The sequence below is a fragment of the Lipophrys pholis genome, assembly GCF_963383615.2.
Source record: "Lipophrys pholis genome assembly, chromosome: 20".
In the NCBI taxonomy this organism is placed as follows: domain Eukaryota; kingdom Metazoa; phylum Chordata; class Actinopteri; order Blenniiformes; family Blenniidae; genus Lipophrys; species Lipophrys pholis.
This window is the reverse complement of record NC_137648.1, coordinates 5,771,237-5,794,050: the sequence shown is the minus strand read 5'-3', so window position 1 is coordinate 5,794,050 and position 22,814 is coordinate 5,771,237. Positions and strand designations below refer to the sequence as shown.

Sequence of the window (22,814 nt, the reverse complement as noted above, 5' to 3'; positions counted from 1 at the left end):
AAATGGTTTCTCTTCAAATTAATGTTGAGTACACAAGTTCTGCAGCTTTTAGCCTGCATGTTTTCACAAACTCAACCTCACACTTTGGCTTTATTGCTAACGCTCCTCAGTGATTGAAGTTGCTTACCTTAATGTTAAGTGACTGTTATTTCGGCTGTGATCAGGGTGTTATATCGTGTTATATTGGCTATATGCACGTCTGTGTAAATCTGAATGTAACGTGATTATATTGAAGTGGAAATCTCTTTAAATGTTCTTGTTTTTGAATAATTGTGCCCAAAATGGCCCCAAAACAACTTCCTCGTATGCTGAACATAAAAGACAGTAAAGATTCTTTCTGCCCCTGTGTTTTGTTTTTTAAATGTTGTCCCATGGGATGATCGGAGCCTTTCGCTGGCTGGCGCTTGCATGTTTGATGTGATTTAGGGTACAAAATAATACATTTTTACAATATTTCTGTTTAAGTTAATGGATCCACTACAGCAATGTTAAAAAGTAATGTTTGAGGGCACCGATCCATGCCATATTGCTAAGACATGTTCAGTAAATTGCCACTGACTGTGCAGAATTGCGGTATAAAATAAAGTAGTAGCAGAACATAATAATCCTGATCCACACAGGGTGAAACCTTGCTTCTGTTTTGACCGGAAAAAACAACTTCAGTATACACCAGAGGAAGGATCTTGCTATAGGTCAAGGAGGTTTTTCCGAAGGAAATTCTCCGTAGTAATTCACACATAAAATGCCATTTGTAGTGTGGCCTTTTGATGTGACTGAAGGCTGCGTGCAGAACAATTACAAGGCCTTTCTCAATCTCGCTCACCCAGGATCACGCAAGGACACCTGGGACTGGCTCAAACTAGCTGCCCCCCAGCTGTGAAGAACATAATTGCTTTCTTCAACTCAAGGGTTTCAACCCCCAAACACTCGGCGGATCTGAATGCCCTTCCGGGTAAAGACAAAGTCATCTGTGCCCATTTCCCCCTTGTGGCAACAGAAGCCTATAGCTTCAGGCATTATCTGCCCTCTGTGTCACAGAACATGTTTGTTATGCAGGTTTTCCACTGTATGCTCACTTATATTGCTCAATTGAACCTCTGGATGAGTTTTTTGGGGGGTTTATTGTTGTTGTCTGTGACATGATGTGGGCATGTTTGTCTCTGCAGAGGTTGCGCTGAGGGATGAACTTCAGCAGGGATGTGGCCCGGCAGACCAGTTGTTATACATACGTGATAGAGGATGAGGATCCAGCCCTGGCAAGTCTGAACATATTTGAGGTGATGGGAAACTATACGAGAAAAAAAGAACCACATGTGAAAAACAATGCTTTTCAGAAAGTGATTCAGCTCTTCTACAATATCAGTGTTTATGTAACAGAGCATCTTTAATCCCAGAATTGTTTCACCTTAAATAACTGCAAGGAGCTGAATAGTCCAGGACTATTCCAGTATTATATAACAGCATTAAACAAATTGTATTTACAATCTTCATGTCCAGTGTTCTGAAAAGTAGAAGATAACAGCCGTGATGTTTGATTAAATTGAAAAACACAAAGAGCTATTCCCCATTTTTAAGGAGTATTTTCACTACAATGTGTAACAAAAGCATAGACATGTATTCACAGACTTTTTCATCTTCTTTTCTGTCCTCCTCTTTCACACTACATTTAACATGACCGTCCAGTTGGCAGAAAAGGGTGACCTGGCTCTCCTGGAGAACCTAGTCAGGAAGAACCCAGAGGTCCTGAGTGAGAAAGATGAATGTGGAGCCATTCCCCTTCATCATGCCGCCGCAGGGGGCCATGTCACCCTCATCCAATTCATCATCACTGTCATAGACGCACAGGGTATGCATGCCTCAGTCATTGATCATAAGATGCACTGCTGCATGTTTTTTATTTTATTTTTTTTATTCACCACAAGTCCATCTTCAAGGGGGAGGAAAGAGTGTATTTCATTTTCACATTTTCCATTGGGGTACAGAGAGGTGGTGTCTGCATCTGCTTGCATGTTCATGCATTTGCATTTTCTGGTGTGTGTGTGTGTGTGTGTGTGTGTGTGTGTGTGTGTGTGTGTGTGTGTGTGTGTGTGTGTGTGTGTGTGTGTGTGTGTGTGTGTGTGTGTGTGTGTGTGTGTGTGTGTGTGTGTGTGTGTGTGTGTGTGTATTTGCATGTGTTCTCATATTGTTTCCCAGCGCTGAACAGCTGTGATGATCAGGGCAATGTGCCCCTGCACTGGGCAGCGGAGAGGAACAAGGAGGAGAGCTGCAGGGCTCTTTTGGATCTGGGGGCCGACCCCAACATCCTCAACCTGGCCCTGCTGTCCCCCCTGCACCTGGCCATCAGCCTCAGCCACAACAACCTGGTGGGGGTGAGGATGCTGACATTTCCCAGCTGATGTAACAGTTTGTCAAGACTGAGGAAACCCTGACACAAATATGCTCATTATAAAGTAAACAGGGGCATTTAGATTCATGACTGGGTGTTTAAGTAGTGCTTTGTATGTTAGTGATGTTACAGCATCTCTTTGACTTTAGATTCCTTCTAGAAAAAGAGTATTCAACAAGGACGCACATATGGATGCATCTTACTAGACAGAACATGGAGATGTCACCTTTTCATAGGTCACCAGGTTGGCAGGTAATTAGGGCTCTTCTGTAATTAAAGAACCCTCCCTCACACATTTCTATCCTTCATTTACTCTCAATACAAATTGCATCTCAAAGTCCCTGACCAGTGTTTATTTATCTGGCAACCCTTAACTTTAAAGTCTACTTGAAAAGACCTTGTCACGTCACAGCGATACGGTTTGGCCCTGGTCCACAAACTGACACCTGCAGTATGATGGAGACTGCGGTCGCAGGCATATGAAGTGAGGACAGTATAGACTGCACAGAGCTCACTGTTTATATTTCTGCCCCCCCCCCCCCCCCCCCCACAGCTGCTGTTATCCCACAGTGCTACAGATTGCAATCTACGGGGAGACCTGGGGAACACCCCTGTGATGCTGGCCTGCTCCATTAATAACTGTGAAGCCCTCAGCACATTGGTATGTACAAGGCATTCAGTCGTACTGCGTACCTGCAGCGGCTGATAACAGATAACTCCTCGCCTGCAGAGAAAGCATTTTGTATCTCCCATACATTGACAGCCAGCCCAGAGCAGCTTTAAATCTGACAAAGCATTGTCTCTGTCTTCCTCTTCATCCATGTTTTCTTTCTCAAAGATAAAGCATGGAGCCAAACTCTGCCAGCAGAACAAGCTGGGCCATTTCGCCATCCACGCTGCTGCCTTCGCAGGTGCAAGAAAAGCTATGGAAGTGATTCTGAAGTCTGGTATGACAAAGGGACAAACACATCATTAAAAACTGAAAGTGCTGACAATAAAACATTTCTCACAAGGAGAAGCAGGACATGCAGCTGATAGATAATAACAACCCCCCCCCCCCCCCCCCCCCCCCCCCCCCCCCCCCCCCTCCCCCCGGCCCCGAGAGGCAGTAAGGAGAAAATAGCCTTGGAACTTTGTACTTAAGATTGAATGACGTAATCTAACAGTGTGTTTATCACCAGTGGGAGGTCTGCGTGGTAAAATCTGCTGTTTTTGCATAAAGTTTAGTCAGGACACCAAATATTTACTCTTGTTTCTGAAATTGCTAAACAAGACCATTAAATAATTACATTTGTACTTTGTGAACACTGAAAGGCCACAATGAGTATGCACTTAAATGGAAATAATTGCTCCATTTAATGTCCGTACATGATCAAGCTGAAGTTTAAAAAAAAATCTTATTTAATTTTCTGCTAGTAGGAGAGGAGGTGGGCCACACAACCCTCGGCCACATCAACTATTTAGACAAGTCCAACAGCAGCCCCCTCCATCTGGCTGTACGTGGTGGGAATATCGACACCATCAGTCTCTGCATCGACACTGGAGGCAAAATTGACCAACAACAGGTACCTACATTCTGCACTGGCTCAACACCTGCATTAATCTACAGTTTCATACCCCTTCCGGGTTGTCTATATGGTAGGGCAGATAATAATTCACTTGTCACCACTGTTTTGTTTTTAAACCACTCAGCGTGATGCAGCTATAACCTATCGTCAGCCGGCAGCTACAGATCACACATGTTATTGTTAATTTTCCATCTCTCCATTGGATGCATTGTGAGATTGTTTGAATCTCCGTCTTATTTGCCTACACCTTGAAAGTGTTTTCCGGGCAGAGGGTCTCGGTCTTTGTCCCGGTGGAGCATGTCAGTCTTATCATGCCCATCTGGGAGTAATCGGTGTGTCTAGCCCTGGGCTAGTGGCCAGAGCTTCAACAGGAGTAGCGAGTACAGTAATAGCTTTGGTTGGCTAAATTGATACAAATTACCTCCACTTTCACTGTGAAGCTGAGTGCAGCGATCACTGGCCTCCTCCTGCCAGTCCTGGTTACCTCATTGAAGGCTTGTATTACAGCCCCCCCCCCCCAGTGTTCACCCATCAGGTCCTGGAGATACTTTGCTAATGTTACACTGGGCAAGTGTACAATAGCTCACATGTATATGAATCCGTCCGTGTACATTTGGGTTCCTGCTTTATTCAACTGAATGGAGTTGACATGTTCACGTTTGAGCAACTTGTTTCTATTTCATTCATTCATTTCTCATCATTTGTCATAAAACCAGCCATGTTGTGTCTGTTCAGAATGACAAGTCCACGCCGCTTCATTTGGCCTGCACCCAGGGTGCAACCGAAGTTGTCAAATTGATGCTCTCCTCTATCGACCAAGTGGAAGATGTTATCAACCTCACTGATGGGGCTCAGCAGACCCCCCTACACCGGTGAGTTACTAATTTCCTTCCACTAAAAATACAAATATAGTCACATACAGTTGTTGTTTGTCTAAGCGGCAACACAAATAGAGACAAAAGTTTTCATCAAAGGCCCAAAGAATTCAGAAAGTAACTTGATTTATATTTGACCATGTCCATTATCTACATTTTAAAATGTTTTACCCATAGCTGTCTATTCAGTTGGGATTTACAAGGAAGTTCAAAACAAACCACAGAAATTTACATTTTATAATTTTTCATTTACTGTAGTTTGGATAAAAGTTCTAATATGGTTTAGAATCTAACTCACTTTACTAACATGTAATAGTGGCACCGACTATCTGTCTGCTCAGTTACGTTGAGTTAAGATGAATCCATTTTTATTGCGTCAACATTATTACATCGTAACAGTGTAGCAAACAAAAGGAACAGATACAAATCTTTAATTAGTTAAAACGATAAGTGTTTAATTACAAAATAAGGACATGGTCCTCATGTGGAATTTTTCTACAACCGGACAAAGGTCCTCAAATTGTCTTTTTTGTTGTGATCATTTTTTCCATTATGTACTATAAATTAGCCATCATTGATTAACAATGTCTCAACAAGGACATTAAAAAAACAACAACAACAGCTTCTGTTTCTTCCCACATGTGACAACCGCAGACGTATTGATCGTCAGTATCTTCAGAATGTCATTTTGTTGTGGAAGTGTCTGTCTCCTAATGCAGAGTATCCGCCATTTACTGGAAATGAATCATTAGTGTGCCTCACCCTAATGAGTCATTACAATTTCTGAGATAAAACAACAATCTGGTGGTTATATCATACTGTGACAAAGCAGAATTAGAATTAGACGATAACTGACCAGTGTTCGAAATGAAATGAGTAAGCCCTCGACTCACAGTGTCTTGTGTGATATTGCTGTTTTACAACAATTGTGTTTACTTTTCCAGGGCTACAATATTTGATCACACAGAGCTGGTGGAGTACCTTATTTCTTTGGTAAATACGACACGGGAACGCACCACACAGCTGTTACGCACAAGGCATCTAAAGGTTAATGACGGGGGACCGTGTTATTCATCTTTTGCCTCACGAGCGAGACATTCCTTCAACCTGAGTAAAACCAGCCTTTTTATTTCTGTGTTAGATATGTGACACTTTAGCTCTTCTTCAGGAAATTAACTTCATAGCCGGATGGATTTGATCTATTTTTGTTCCCAGTGACACCATTAAATACTATTTCCAATTTCCAATACACCACTCGCTTGTGTTAATATTAAAGAGTCTTTTATTAAAGTGCTTGCAAACCATCTGTGACCATCTGTCGCTCCTCACAGAACCAAGCTGTGTCGCTCAGAAGACAGAGTTCAAGTTTATTTCATGTCAGCTCATTTTGTCAGCAAACAATGACACGCAATATAAAGTTATTGCCATAAACTATAAAACACTGGGTCGTGTAGAGTGAAATCACCTGGCAGGTAACTTCAGGTCTTCTCATGCAAAGATTTGGGCTTTAAAATGTATTAATTTGCATTTACCTTTTGTCAAAACCTGTTGTCATATGCTGGTGAATTTGTATGATTTTCATGCTGTTGTTGGAACTACAGGCAAATTTTGACTAATTCAAATACAAATACGTAAAAGAACAGCTTCTCGTTTCTACCCTGTGGCCTTCAACTAAATGCAGGTCCTGTGAAAAAGACCTAAGCATTCTTTTTACGGCTATATAAAACAATGTGTTACCATACCAAGCTTTGCTCTTGGTAAATAGCCAGCATCCTCACAGCTGATGATTCGTGTAAAATATTTCAGTAGAAGCTATTTAGTCCCAGTGCCTAATGTATATAAATAATGTTGTGCTTTATTGCCTTGGAAGTCCAGTCAGTTTCTGTTGTAGGGAGTAAACATTGTGGCTTTTACAAAAGCCTAAACACGTTATGTAAATATTGTGGAATCAATCCCTCTCACAAAACAATTTTTATTGTTTTTCGCTCACGTTATACACTCTTACAATAAAAGGGTTAAAATTGTTCCTTCTGCACACCCCATGTGTACTGCTTCAAAATGTGGGCAAAGTCCAGGCTTGACAGACCTGCCAGGACTAATTAAAACTGCAGAGCTACAATAGGGTAAACATATTAGTTTGCAGTAATTACAATAATGTGTGTTGAAATTAATGGAGGTGATGTGTTGTTCTTTCCTCTCTCTAGGGCGCAGACTTAAACAGCGTCGACTGTAAGGGAAATACTCCTTTGCTGCAGGCGACAAGCTGCGGAGCGTGGAAAACTGTGACTTTGCTGCTGTCGAAAGGTGGCCAGCGACTCTGCACTTCATTTCGAAAAAGTGCTCGTATAACTTGTGAGATGCCTGAAAATACAGTCAGTCAGCTCCATATGCATGTATTTTATGTCTTTTCAGGGGCGAATGTCAGTGTAAAAGACAAATCGGGTTGTAACTTCCTTCACCTGGCACTCCTGCAACCCAAGGGCTTGAAAAATCTCCCTGAAGAAGTGCTGCAGGTACCCTCACTCAGTGAACCCCGTACTCTATCAAACCTCAGATGAAAATGTCAATAGGGCGATTAGCAGATTGGAATCTCATTACAATACGGCCCTTGATCAATGTACTTGAGCCTTCAGCAGGTGAATGCATTTCAGGCAAGTTGATGAACTTCATTATAGGCTTCCGGAGTCCTTTAAACACTTCACTTTATGGAAGGCTAGGAACATTGACAACTTCCTAAATGAGCGTCAGAGGGTGTGTGTGTGTGTGTGTGTGTGCGTGTGTGTGTGTGTGTGTGTGTGTGTGTGTGTGTGTGTGTGTGTGTGTGTGTGTGTGCGTGCGTGTGCGTGTGCGTGTGCGTGTGCTTGTGCGTGTGCACATTAAATACTGTATAATGTTTATTTAGGCAGTTGAAGATTTCAAAACTTTTAAAGATAATCAGGTGAACAGCATCACTTACAAATCAATACTTCCTGATGGCAGTATGGCGATTACATTACTTCTTCATTAATCAACACAGAATACAAAGACATTTAAAACGCCTTCTACAGCAGCACATTCTGCCCTTTGCTTGTCAAATGAATATTGGCATACTTGGTGCAAGTAGTACGACTGCCTTCGCTTTTAGGGTTTTTTTCCAAATGTGTTGTGGAAACCTAAAATAATTTTCACGAACTTAGCTTTCAAATATAACTAGTTACTCTGAAAATTATCAGCTCATCGTAAAAATTGAAAGCCTATAGGGCATCCACGTGAGAAATGAATTGGCCACTTTTACACGAAACACACTCGACCTTCATTGTCATGGTAACAGTAATACATTTGTGTTCAACATTGAGAAAGATGTATTTGAGATATAACTAATTAAAAGATTATAGCAATGATAATTAAAAGATTTCATTTAATTGGTCCTTATATTAATACATTTCAATTATTTTTTTATTTTTTTTATTTCACAGCATAAACAATAACTCTTTAGATCACTAAAACATTTTTATTAAAACTAATGCACTAATGAACAGATGCAGAGATAGTAACAAAAAACTAGGTACAAAATCTGTTAAAAGCGTGAAAAAACACAGACTATTTATTCTTTATATACTTCAACTGCCATCTTCAAAATAGCCCAGAGTCACTGATTAAATGAGCTTAATGCACTTTTGTGGGGTATAAATATCACTTGTTTACATTACTACGACAGGAAGAGGAAGGTTCCTGCCAATTTGTGATGAATAGGTGCCGTAAACAGTATAGTAAAATATATATGTTTAGCTAAATTTCCTATCAAAACCTATTTTCTGACATGCTATTGGATCTATCGTCACTATAATTGTAACCATCCGCACATGAATAATTTGAACGTCAGTGAAAAGTCAGCCATTGTTCTTGCTTTCTCTCTGCTTATGGGCTGGAAAAAGCTCATGTTAAACATGTTTGTGATGTGTCTGACTTTAGGATGACAGAGTGAAGGCTCTGGTGAGCTGTGAGGATAATGAGGGCTGCACACCACTCCACTACGCTTGCAGACTTGGCATCCATGAATCGGTAAAGAACATGCTGGGCCTCTCGGGGCAAACCGGTCTCGCGTGCAAGTCCAAGGACAAGAAGTCTGCCCTGCACTTTGCTGCTCAGTAAGTTTGACCGGCCCTCAAGGGCAAGGCTTTTCCATACCATTGATCCAAACAATACTTATCTGACCTGATTTTCACACAAAGTAACTTAAAAAGACGCTGTAGACCAGAGTGCAATGAAAAACCTGCATGTGCAAAACACCAAACAAATAACACATATATATATAGTTTGGCATCTGATCAATAAATTAAAATAATGAGAACACTAGATCATTAAAAAAAAACATTTAAAAAATGTCTCTTTAAGATTTATGAGTCGTCTCAGAAAAGCCAACCGTTTTATTGGACATGTGTGATTAAACAACAGGAAGATGAAAAATGAACAACTCAACTCTATTTCAATATGGTGCCTCCCTGTCCTGCTAATCTTGTGACAGATTTCAGTCCTGAAAAGTGTTTTTTTCAAGATGAATTGCAGTGACATCCCTATTACACAGTGACCCAAAAGTACCGCCACAAGAATAGGATTCAATTAGCCGAGCACATGTGAGGAAATGTTATTGAATGTGTGAACCAAGTGAACATTCAACATTTTTGTCATTGATTTTTTTCTTTCTTTTTTTATCTCTCGTGTATACTCATTTCATTAGTGCTCGAGGGCAAATGAAAGCCATGCTATGACATCATGCTAAGTCTCATAGAAAGCTCATTGCTTTTCCACCCTGGTCCACAGTGTGGACACAACCTTGGCAAACAGTTCAAAGACAAAGAAAGATTAGTGCATAAGTCAATATATAACCTCTGCTTATATGTCCTGAGAGCTCCCAGCTCTAGGAGTCACCGACCAAATGTGTTACAGTAACTTCAGAAAAGAAGTTTAAAGTTCTGTAATACCAATTTTCATTGTGTTTCTCTTTTAGATATGGGCGCATTAACACATGTCAGCGTCTGCTGGAGACCATCACAGACTCTCGTGTCTTAAATGAAGGCGATGAGCGAGGCCTGACGCCTCTGCATTTGGCCTCAAAGGAGGGGCACACCAAAGTAGTGCAGCTGCTGCTGCGTAAAGGAGCTCTCTTTCACAGGTAAATCACATAAATATCAATACAAACAATAACCTTCACAAAGGAAGTTGTTTTCTCTGATGACTGCTGCATGACATGAGGTGGCCTTGTACATGAGTGAAGCCCCGTTTCCACGACAACATTTTAAGTGAAAATGTTTTTGTTTCAGAAAAGATTCCCGCTTTCACGGCAGCATTTTAAAAATGGTGTCCATTCAGACAGAAACAGCAGAAGCACAAAAAAACATGTATTTGTCATGTAGGGCCACAAGTGGCTGTTGGTTGTTTTGTTTTTTAATGAGAGTGCAGACACATGCGTGCAGAAAGCAATTCCCTATAAACATAAACAATGGATGGTACACAAACATTCGTATAGGCCGTCAAGTTGTATTGCTTATATGGGTGCCTCTCAACTCTAAAACGATCAAGTCCCAGGAGAATATGGACTGGGAATCATGGCCCTCAGGAGGCCGCCATCGTTGTTATTGTCCATCTGTTGTCCAAGAACTTTTTACCATGGAGGTGGTGAGCATGCGCAGTCGCAGTGTTTCAGAAAAGTTGTTTTCCCTTTTTCCATGGAGACGGAGATGGAGCGTGGAGAGTTGTTTTCAAAAAGTTGCATTTTCAGTGGCTCCAAGCACCGCTGTCATGTAAATGGACTGTCAAAACGCAACAAAACTTTTCAGATTTCACTTAAAAAATGTTGTCGCGTAAGCAGGACCTTAACCACTAATTAGATTACATGACTTGTAGTTGTGGTTCTGGATAGCGAGGGAACACAATGAATCGCTTATCCGACTAATTGTGTGCATCTCTAATGTACATGCTACAGTCCAGGAACACCCCTGGATGTGACTGTCTCATTTGTGTTGTTTCCAGTGATTACAAGGGCTGGACTTGTCTTCACCATGCTGCTGCTGAAGGATACACACAAACTATGGACATTCTCCTGTCAGCCAATTTAAAGTTACTGGATAAAACAGATGAAGATGGGGTATAAACTGCATCAATTTAAAACACTTCGTGCACTTCAGCCCTGGGAGACAAACAATATTCAAGACTTGTTCACAGATTAGTAAAAAAAAAAAAAAAAAAGGAAAAAAAACAATTAAAACATTAAGCACGCTTGTTTGCCAACATCTGCACGCTTGAACTGTAGCAAACAGCAACACTGAATAATACAGTCATTTTTCTTCTTGTATAAATGCAGTGTACTGTCTCCCTGTTGTACCTCCAGAACACTGCGCTACACGTGGCAGCTAAAGCGGGACATACAGCTGCAGTCAAGCTCATGCTGGCTCGGGGGGCAGATATCATCCTAAACAAGAACAACACCTCATTTCTCCATGAAGCTCTGCAAAATGGGAGAAAAGACGTGGTGATTACTGTAATTGACAGTGAGAGGTATGGTGCTGATACAATGGGAACCCTCAAGATGTTTGTTTTTTGATCTATCGCAGTAAAAATCGAACAGGCATCTCGATCAGGTCGAGTTTTAATCATTCTCGCATGAAAGGCAGTGGTATATTGTTTGGCAAAAGGAATCACCAAGGCCTTTCTGTGAGGAGTTTCAATATTCAGATGTACACACATTTGACTATTTCCACATGCCGGACCTTTGACCCCCAAACCGCTAACCAGGGTAATGACGTCACTGCATGCATGTGGCATATGAGAGGATAGTAAATTGAAAATGGAACATTTTGGCATTGGTTTGACATAAATCAGATCAAAACTGACCACGTTATGACGACAATATTTTTTGGACCGTTTCGTGACCTAGACCTGGACCTTTGACCCAATCGCTCTCAAAATTAAGTGGAACAATCCTTGGATAAAGACCAATCATCCCTGAAAAGTTACATGCAATTCCAGTTGACAGTATTTCTGAAAAGTTGGTATCATACTTACATACCAACCAACAAATCAGGAATTTCTGGCCACAGTAGTTTAACGGGAAAAGACGGCTGAATGGATGATAAAGGAGATGGTTGGGGGGCACTGGAGCCAGTCCCAGCTATAGGTGAAGGCAGGGTGGACGTCTGCCCAGAATTGATTTTATATGTATTTCTTCCAGATATTCCTAACTGATGCTCATCTTGAATGTGAATTCTTGCAGATATATTTTTTAAAGAAAGCCACAGTGTATGGTGTGATATTTGTTACCACACCATCAACTGTTGAATACCAAATTCTGAATTTTTGCACGCCAATGTCATTATTATTATCTTAAAGAGTTATTCTTGCTTATCTTCTTCCAGATGTAGTGAGGCACTGAAAATGTTCAGACCTGGCAGTAACCAGCGATGTCCCATACTCGACATGATTGAGTGTCTGCCTGAGAGCTACAAGGTTTGCACCAGTCAAAGTAAAACATTCATACCATAAATCTGTGTACACAGGCACCATAAGTCATCTCCTTGTGCAGCCTTCTCTTATGTAACCTGTTCTAATTGAACGCTGAGCCAAGATTAACGGCTTTGCATCTGTCTTCAACAGCATCTATTGGACAGTTGTGTGAGGGAATCTGATGACGACTACAACAGTCCCGACTATCATGTAATTCATTGGACAAAACAATCAACTCTTTACAGTATAGGGCACCAGTTCAGGGAAGTAAAGTCTTTTTGTGTTACAGATTGAATATGACTTCAGGTGGCTGCAGCCTCCACTCTCAGTAAAGAAATCAACAGATGAGAACCTGAAGTTTAAGCCGCTGATTGCCCTCAATGTACGTATCTTTCATGTTGCATAATTTTTTTGTCTAGTCAAACGCAAATATATGTATTAAGTATTTAGCTATGCATTATTTTCTATTATTCATTAGCCACTCACCTCCATTGGCTCATTTGATCAGGATTTTTCTATCTGTCCTCGAGGGTCAGTGGTGGAATGTTTCTCCATCCACTTTTTCTGCTCTTCACTCTGCTGTCATAAAAGATTTAACTTTCCCTGTGCAGGATGATGAAACATCTGACATTGCAGCCTTTGTTTTACGTCTGATGATTGATATAAAGATGACATCTTGCCAATGGTTTGTTAAAGCAAAGTTTAAACTTCAGGGTGCCCTTGGATTCTCACTTCTTCAGCTGTCTTGACAAATTACAACTCTCACCATCGTGGCTAGAGATAAGGGCACAGAGCAGACAGGAAGCAATCTCAAAGTATTGAAGGATGAACAGGTAACTTTGACAATAGAACTTATAGTTCAGGTTGGATGTAAATAGATAAGAAAATGCTGGGGAAGGCCAACTGCTTAGTACAAATGGGTCTGTGTTATCGAACCAGCCTTCTTGACAACAACAAAAGGATTTAAGGGAATAAACTGCGAGATCAGGCTGCTTCACAAGTCAGGAATTGCATTTTACCGTTACACGTATAGTGAACTGACATTTCTGATACTTCACATGCATCAGTGTCTGAAGGTTCAGGGCCCAGGCTCAAGTCAAGAGTCAGAAAGGGACCGACATTTTGAAGTTAAACATTCTGTTATATGACATGGTAACAGTAAATAACACAGGAACCTATAACTAAACATCAGACAGCAACGACAGAAGATAAGAATGAGAATCTGACGCTGGGGAAACTAAGACAGTGAAAAACTAAGTGTAAACAGAAATAAATTATGCAGAACTACACAGAGTGGATGTGACAGCTTTTAACTGTAGAGACAGATCTGATTAAATGACCTATCAGGCTTGTTTCATTGAGTACATTTGTTTCTTGTTACACTGTCAAATGAGTTAAGAATGTTTGGAGGCTCGGTATGCAGCCAAATGTGCGAAACCCCAAAACGGCCTCTGCCTGTTAGGTTTGGTTCAGAGGAAGACTCAAGACACCACCATAGGTGGAACAGGAACTTAACCCCAAAATCCAAATGATCAAACAAAGTCCTTGAAATCACAGGAGATAATTACTGAGGCACTGGAAAGCAGGACACAGCAACACAGACTGAGACATAAGAGTACTGCCCACACAGAAACACAGACGAATCAGCAACCGGAACACACAGAGGATGTCCACTATATACCACAGCCATCAGGTGCAGACAATCACACACTCAGGCGCAGGTGAAACACATCAGGGCGGGGAACAGTAGTCACACACAAGGAGGGGAAGTCAAGGAGCCTGAAATGAAAGCCAGAAGCCACATTCACACTGCAAGTCTTGATGCCAAAATCGTCTTTGAAGCTGAAATCTGATTGTTTTGACCGTGTGGTTATACTATACAAACCGTATCAAATGACCCATATCTTATTCGCATGGTTGCACTTGTTTACAACATCAGAAACATTGCACATGCATGCTTGTAGTGTTTACTAAACTTCAGGTACTTCTGAACCAGGCGCTAACTGCCAAGCCAAATAAATGAGAGGTCTGCCAGACATTGCCAGGACATTCAGTATTTACTCCTTAGACAACTTTTTATTTTTTACTTTCCAACATTTTAACACAAGTACCTGTACTTTCTATATCTTGGATATTGGTTTGTTATTTGTTTAAATGTCTGCAGATGTCAAATTGATGGATAAACTAACAACACAGAAGAAAAGCAGTAACTATTTCCACTGGGTTTGAAAATCCTGATTCATTTAGAGCACTTTTATGATGAGCAGCAGTCATGAAAATATCAGTTATTCAAATTCATATTGAAACATTCATCTGCATTTGTACTTCGATTACATATGTTCAAGTGAAGGAGTTGTCTATGTCCTTTTGATTTTACCCGAGTGCTATCTGTACTTGTACTGTGTGAAAAATGTAAGCATTTTTGGCACCCCTGCTGATTTGTGGAAAAATGTATTATTGAAGGAAGTGTTTTTCTCTTGTTATATTCTCTGCAGGCAATGGTGGAGTACAACCGCATTGAGCTCCTCAACCATCCTGTCTGCAAAAAGTACCTGGCAATGAAATGGTGAGGATTTTAGAAGATCTTTCGCTGTCCAGTCCAGCCAGACAAAACAAGAAGTTTACTCTTTTCCAAAGATCGAATGAAACTCTTGCTCTGAATGCTGAAACCCTGCCTCTTCTCCTCTTCCCCAGGATTGCTTATGGGAGCAAAGCTCATCTGGTTAACATGTTTATGTACATGTTAGGGCTGCTGCCCTTAACTCATGTGGTGTTGACTTTGAGGCCGTCTGTGAACATCACAGAAACAGGCACGCACGATATTATCATGGTGCCCGTCTGTTTCCCCAAGGTAAAAATGACATGTTAGCAAACAGTTGTGTAGAAGCAAAAACACCTCAATGAATTAGTTTTGATGACATATTTAATGACTTGATGATTTAACAACGTCAAATATTTCATCCTATCTAAAGCGTTGCTTAGCAATGTGTTCATACACTATTGCCCACACGGAGCAATTACAAAAACTATCTGCAGATCTTTCCATGTACATTATTTTCGGGCAGAATTTGCTGTCAGTCCTTGACAAATTGTGAGTTGTTTGAGATCTATTCTACCTGGAGACAGTCTTTCAACCATATTCCAATAGTAGATCAGATTAATGACACACCGCTCTTGAACAGCAATGGTTTCAGCTGGGCTGAGACTTAAGTTAAAACAGTTTCCACATGAGCGTCACTAATCTCAATTTATAATCCTATGTCTGTGTCCCTTTGAAAAAAATGCTTCTTTTTTTTTAGACAAGCTTACATTTATTGAATATTTTAATATCCATACAGGTTTATTTAGAATCAACTGAATCTTCTCAACATTGTTTTTCATTCCACAGCAAAGCATCTTCTTATCCTTCTGCATGATGATGGTCTTTGTAATGAACATCTACTCGATACTGAAGGAGTTGATACAGATATGGCAGCAGGTACTGGGCTGTTACACAAGTGTCATTACCTCATATAAAACATGGGTCCATAAATCTGTCCGGCACCAGCGCTGTGCAGACACACCAGCCATCATGTGTGATCGATGACTGTCCTCTGACTTAGATTTGTAGGATCACTGCATGGCCATGGTGGGACTTTGCCTCCACACTTTAGTCATCATAAAGACACTCCCTCATCACATTGCATCATGTGTTCAGTATCATATGATTGAAATGTTATCAGGCATGATTATTTATGAGTGAATTACACCACTGGACACTTAGACAAAACTAACCAGCAAAGCCTTATTAGTTCTGACATTTCTTTCTGTCTATCCTTGTCACCGGAAAGCGCTGGAACTACATCAAGGATTATTCCAACCAGAGTGACTGGTTTTCAGCCATCTTCTCTCTTCTGTTCATCATCCCCCTCATGTTGAATGTAGAAGGGTCTTTGCACTGGCAAGCAGGTGCAATTGCTGTTTTTCACTCCTGGATTGGATTTCTACTTTATCTCCAGAGGTACTTGTTACTCCTTGTTTTCTAAGCTCCGGTTAAGTACGTTGACGCCCCTAACTGATTACCTTCTGTTTCCTCAGGTTCGAAGGCATTGGCATTTATGTCGTGATGTTTGGAGAAATCATGAAGACACTGATACGCGTTACCATCCTGTTCATGTTCTTGCTCTTTTCATTCAGTTTGACATTTCATGCCCTGATGCTCAACCAGGTAGGAATGAAACTAACTCCTAAAAAGGAGTTTTATTGTCTGACGCCTCTTTGATTATTAACGGTAACGATGCAAGGTCAGGGATGACTTCACCTTCTGTGCTTAGCATGGACGTTTAATCATTTTCAAGTCAGATTCTTTTATTTAGTCAGCCTAAAGTTGTAAAACATTGCTCTTGATGCAGGATTCAATGCAGCCCAGTGTAAATAGTTAATCAAATATAAACAAACGCTCTGTGAATATACCTCTCTCTCGCGCTCTCTCTCTCTCTCTCTCTCTCTCTATATATATATATATATATATATATATATATTCTTGATTATTGTGCACAAAGCATTGGAATGTGGATGACTATTTTCCCGAGAGTAGAACTAACAGCCTTGGAAGAAATGACTCTGGCTGTACTTTGGTTACATGGTGATTGAGAGGTTAGAACTTTAGGCAGGAGGTTCATATATTTTTTTTCCAGGCTTGGGGGTCTTTCTGACTTAACTTTGCACGTTCTTCCCAAGCTTGTGTTGGTCTTGTCATAATACAAAGACAATACAATTACAAACAGAAAAGAAAAGAAAAAACCTCAAATACAAAAACTTAACAGATCCATACTTAGAGGCGGTATCATTGTACTGTCACTCGTGGGGCTGGATGACACCAAAAGAGCAAACGTTTAAGACAGAGATAGAGCACAAGTAATTTAATTTGTTCGACTTGTTGGAGGAGGCATTGATCACAAAATTCCAGATTTAAAAAAATAAATGAGAGTGGAAAGACTACATGAAAGATTGTGACGTGCATTGGTGACAAATGAATGCATAGAAAATGAAGAAATGAAAGAGGTTCAGGAAGAATGGACTAACTAGAACGATGTTCTGCAGTGTACAATTACCTGGTCCAACATCTGAGAAGCAGACTTCCGCTGCATCAAGTTTGTAGTCCGGACTGTTAATAGTGTCCTACCAAGTCAAGTCAACCTCGGGATCTGGGACAGAACCGATGGACCATGTTGTCCTTAGTGTCCAGGTTGGGTAGCAGCTGCCCAAAAGCCCTTGGAGAGAGACACTATTGCTGGTGGCACTACTAGGTGCCTAGAGCACTGCTGACAGCATAGCTACTGGCATCAACACCATCAAGGGCCACCACTAGCCAAAGACCATCATATTCCACAGAGGCAAGAGAGAGAATCCCAGCAGAAAACTTCAAGTCTGGCTTCGCTTCCTCCACTGAGCTGGAAGTGGATTTTGGCAAATAGCTGAAGTTCTCAGCCAGCCGAACACGAGCACGGAATTGACCAGACATGATCATCTGGTCAGATTCCACCAAGCTGTTGATCATTCGGGGACTCGCTGTGCCCTGGGAAAAGTGCAGAGATGAAGAAAGCGAGGGGAAAGCATGCCAAGTGCCAGGAGCTGGTGGATGAGTAGGCAAAGCTGGAAAACACATCGTGAACCTCTGGAAGTGGGCTGCAGAGGATTTCAAGAGTGGTTATTCAGCAAAATATTCGCAGTGCTGGACCTGTACGGAGAAACAAAGAGGAAGGCTATCAGGCAACTGTAGCCGAAGAGAAAGAGATCTCGAGAGCATTATCCGTGGTCAAACGCTGCTGGGGTCTCATCAACCCCAGAACTTGTCTTAGCCGGATTTTTTTCCACAAAAATCCGGCCAAGACAAGTTCTTTTATTCAAGGTAAATATAAACCAAGTTAATGGCATTCCCATCAGCCCTTGTGTTGATAATAATCAGCAAAATCACCAAAACCACAAATACTATCAACATTTCTAAAATGAAGCGAGACATGGGGAAGGATTGGTGAATCACAACAATGCCTGTGTGTGTGGTTTATCAAGCCTATCATTGTATCTTGTTATTTCAGCTTTTCTTCCTTGTGTTTCATTGTTAGCGAGAGTTCAACACTGTGCCACTCGCCGTGATGCAAACATTTGTGATGATGGTTGGGGAGCTGAACTACGAGAACAACTTTCTGGACGCCTACCTGAGTGACCAGCTTCCTTTCAGTTCCCTGACCTATATCATTTTTGTATATTTTGTCATCTTGATGCCGATACTGCTGGTGAATCTGATGGTGGGTTTATTCTAAAAATCACATCAGCTACACATTTTGTTTTCTAGCCATAATATCTAAAGAATATAGTGTATTTTTAATATAGTTTTTAATGTGTTCACTTGATCTATAAGATTTTATATATATATATATGGATTATCAACTCATGACATAGAAACTTTTTTTTTTTTTTTTGTGGAAGATTGGTTTGGCTGTTGGCGACATTGCTGAAGTTCAAAGAAATGCATCCCTAAAAAGAATCGCCATGCAGGTTTGTATGAACTTATTTTCATATTTTCTTTCTATTTAGTCTTTTTTAAAAGCACAAGTCACTGCATGCTTCATGGATGTGTAAATATCACGCTTATCATTCAAACTATAAAACCAAAGTGTAATTTTTACCTGGAGAATTGAATATTTTCTCTCCACGCTTGCGCTTCTTTCTGATCTCCAGATTGACCTCCACACTGCCCTGGAAGACAAGCTCCCCTACTGGTTCATGAAACGAGTCGACAAACCCTTTGTCACCGTCTACCCCAATCGCAAATGCTCCAGGGTTTGTTAAATGCTTGTTTGAAATCAGATACTCTACAACAAGTCAGTCAGGCAAAAATTTCATACATGTATATACTGTATATATCTCATTTTTATTTTTTTTATTTTTTTTCAGCACTACCTGGAGCAAATGTTCTCTGGTGAAGAAGAACAAACTGAAGTGTGGAGTCGTGCACAGGCCAAATCAAGGCCCTGCACAGTTCTACAAACTGAGCTCAGGAAGCAGAAGTTCAGGTAATGTTTGTGAGGATGGACCCAATAACCAGAAATGTTTATTTTATATTCACTACAACCTTTTAAGAATGTGTGCCTGATAATGTAGAGTAAATAATTTGACTGCACTATAGTGTGTGTGTGTGTGTGTGTGTGTGTGTGTGTGTGTGTGTGTGTGTGTGTGTGTGTGTGTGTGTGTGTGTGTGTGTGTGTGTGTGTGTGTGTGCGCGAGGGTGAAAACTAATCTCCTCATTTTTGCTACATGAGCAGCTCCTAGTGGCGACTTTTATCTATTTCTAAGACAAGTACAGTCAGTCTCCTTGAGGACTTTTTACCTTTCAAGTCATATTAATGACAAGCTTCCCTTTAGTGGGTGAATCTCTTCACAATCGGATGCTCTCCTCTGCAGAATGAAGGAGTTGTCGAACCAGCTGGAGAAGCAGCACGGCCTCCTGAAGCTCATCATTCAGAAGATGGAGATCACCTCTGAGGCCGACGAGAACGACGGCCCTGTGAACGTCAGAGGAGGCAGCATGTGGCCCAATGTGAGCCACGTCAGACCCAGAAGAACCTCCACGTCCCGCTGGGGCCCGCTCATCAAGGCCATCGAGACCAGGAGGAAATAAAAGGGCATCATTTCACAAAATGAATTCTGAAACCATAAAAAGGTATACATAGATTTACTCGTGTTAAAACTTGACTCCTTTATTTACAGTCTGTTGTCATGTCATTATTGTTTGTTGGTGAATCACTCATAACTACTAAATATGGACGGCCAGGGTTCAAATCCCTGTTGTAGCAGGAGGGGCACCAGTGTGCAAACTAGTTTGATCTTACAGTTTGTGTTGAAATGACTTGCTGTGGTGATCTCTGTAAACCGGAGCAGGTGAATATGCAGTACTACAACTACAGTGAACGTGTCATTAAGCTAAATCATGAATATGGTTGCATATATAACTTTATTCTTAGAGGCATTCAATGTATTTTGGAAACAAATCATTGTAGATTGAAACAATAGCACTTTTTTATTTCATCCAGTAGTAAGCTGCCAAGTTACACAAGTGACCTGTTGACAAATGGATGTTTTTCGATGTTGTGTACGCCGTAGTACTTTAGTCAGTCTCTGCTGTTCAGTGTCTTCATCTGCAATGCAGGCTCTTTTATCTTTCACTTAAAGTGTTTTTGTTTATACAGTATATATGCCCGTCATTAAACAGGGCTCAAAGAGAATTGTTGTTTTGAAATGACCAAATATATCAGTTATCTAATATCATCTGCCTGCTTGAGATTTCAGTGACAATTTATTGCTGCAATAAAAACCTTAAAAATAGAGTTTCTCATGTGCGGATGAAAAATATCAGCACGTCAATTGAAAATTGGATTTATATAAAGGCTAATTGCAGACTTTATGTTTCAATAGCAAGACGGATGACTATGGTAGCAAATTATTTCACCTGCCTTGACAAAACTTCACTGGAATCCCCAGAAGTTGTTGGAACTGCTGCCGCCAATGTTTGCACAAACAAATGATTTAATCTCGCTCCAATTTGACCATCCTTATAGTGGCACTGGCTTCCCCTTAAATTTAGGATCCAGTTTGCTTTTTTTTTTCTGATGATCTTTAAAGCCATTTAACCCCAACCCTGTTTTGGACGTGGAAGTGTCACTGATTTACTGTCCCTGTTAAAACACCTATTATGTTTACACTTATTGGCCTTTTGCACAATTCTTGATGTCTTCTGTGTGCGTTTTCTTCTTTTGTCTGTATGGTGTGATATTTTGTGACGTGAATAAACATGTCTGAAATGTGGGTTTTAGATGAATGCATAACAACCTGATGTTGTAGGAGAAAACATATTGTTGGCTCTGTTGTTTAGTGTGTGACATAAAAATAAACCAGAAAAACCTCCCAGCGGTTGATTGGATTCCTGCCTCGAGTTTATGCCCTGGCTGGCTTCTACGGCCATGTCGCCCGGCAGCTTAATGTGCTGCAAGCCGCTTCGGCGGCGATCCTGGGAATCATAAGAGGCTGCGGAGGGAAAGGCAGAAATGCTTCTGACATCATAAGTCTGCACCTGTCCCTTTGCTTCTTCTGTAAAGGCCCCGTTAGAGGTCAAGACCCCTGAAAGTCTTTGCTGATTGACAAACGCTAGCAGTCAGTTCAAGTCCAGCTTCAAGTGATATTTATTACAGTTGGCACTGAATTTAATTATTCCCAGGGCAAATACAATAACCATGTAGCCATCAATTACACTGATGTTGTGGATGATATTTTCTGCTTTTACTCCAGGAGCTACATGTACAGAGTGAGCAATGAGCCGGGTGTTTCATCTCAACATGTGTTGACAGTGAAGGAAGAAGCAGGTTGAAATACATAGCCAATACCTTTTCGTGTTGGGTAAAAAAAAAAAAAATAGAAGAAGAAGAAGAAGACAGCTTATCAAATGAGGAGTAAATCCAGCAGCAGAGTCCTTGCACCTTCACGAGTGTCAGTCAAGCCATTCACCTTGCTGACGAATGCGGTGACAGGAAGATGAGCTGGCCGCATGCCTGAAGCTCTGGCTGTCTCACCAGCACAAGTGGAACTCAATATTTCAACAACGTGACAAATCCATACACATGGTGAGAGGAGGGGGTCTCTCAGTTCTCCAGCTGAACCCAGGTCTTGGGAAAACTGCATGGAAAAGAAGGATTATGGGAAGCCTTGCAATGTGTCCTTGTATTACAAAGTGGCACGTTTGAACAGTGGAAAAGCCTGAAAGATATACAGTGGTGTAGTGGATAGTGCTCTTGCTTCGCTTTTCTGTATGAAGACTGCGTGTTATCTTTGGGTAGTCCGGGTTCGTCTCACAGTCCAAAAACATGTATTTAAGCTCAAAAGTCCCACTAAAGTCCCTCTACCGATTAGTAGTATTTAACCAGGTCAGGGAACTTCTTTGGGCAGCGGTGGCCTAGAAGTTAGAGAAGCAGATTCATGACCGGAGGTTTGCAGGTTTGATTCCCACTTACACGTCACAACAGTATCCCTTGGCCCTGCTGCTCCGAACATGTACAATCAAGGTTAACTATGTGATGATTGGGTTTAAAACAGAGAAGTAATTCCACTAAGGGGATCAAAAAGTACACTTTCATTCTCTGTCTAAATTGCCCTGTATTGGCTTTGTGGCGAACTTGTGATGGATTTTAACTTAAAATTTTTTTTAATAAATCAAGCGTCATTAAAAACAGGTAAGAAGAAAAATGAAAATATGCACAACAGTTTAAAATACTGAAATTTGAAGCAAACTGCTGGAACACATTGCACAAAGCACTGAATCCACTGCAATACTCTCCGGTATCCCCGGCATGGCCGTCAAAAAACATCAAGCGTGCGTCTCAGCTGGAGCTAGGTCATCCTTGGCAGAGTCCTGCAAGTGTCTTAAAAAAATAATTCACATCTTCACATGTATTAGGAAGTGTAATAGTCACATCG

General features: G+C 41.0%; 1 protein-coding gene across 1 annotated transcript; it reads left to right on the top strand.

The window, feature by feature from the left end:
- Nucleotides 1-1,181: 1,181 nt before the first annotated feature.
- trpa1b (transient receptor potential cation channel, subfamily A, member 1b) lies at nucleotides 1,182-21,260 on the top strand (the record flags this gene model as incomplete). The annotated part of the gene is made up of 27 exons (XM_080488994.1): nucleotides 1,182-1,277; nucleotides 1,684-1,846; nucleotides 2,194-2,369; nucleotides 2,940-3,047; nucleotides 3,225-3,333; nucleotides 3,806-3,951; nucleotides 4,690-4,826; nucleotides 5,774-5,822; nucleotides 7,034-7,133; nucleotides 7,242-7,342; nucleotides 8,781-8,956; nucleotides 9,817-9,981; nucleotides 10,839-10,953; nucleotides 11,197-11,363; nucleotides 12,221-12,311; nucleotides 12,459-12,518; nucleotides 12,598-12,690; nucleotides 14,804-14,874; nucleotides 15,003-15,159; nucleotides 15,697-15,786; nucleotides 16,139-16,308; nucleotides 16,386-16,515; nucleotides 18,413-18,595; nucleotides 18,777-18,845; nucleotides 19,029-19,130; nucleotides 19,245-19,363; nucleotides 19,752-21,260. The coding sequence occupies 27 exons, from the start codon at nucleotides 1,182-1,184 to the stop codon at nucleotides 19,966-19,968; spliced, it is 3,360 nt and encodes a 1,119-aa protein (XP_080345120.1). The 3' UTR covers nucleotides 19,969-21,260.
- Nucleotides 21,261-22,814: the final 1,554 nt, after the last annotated feature.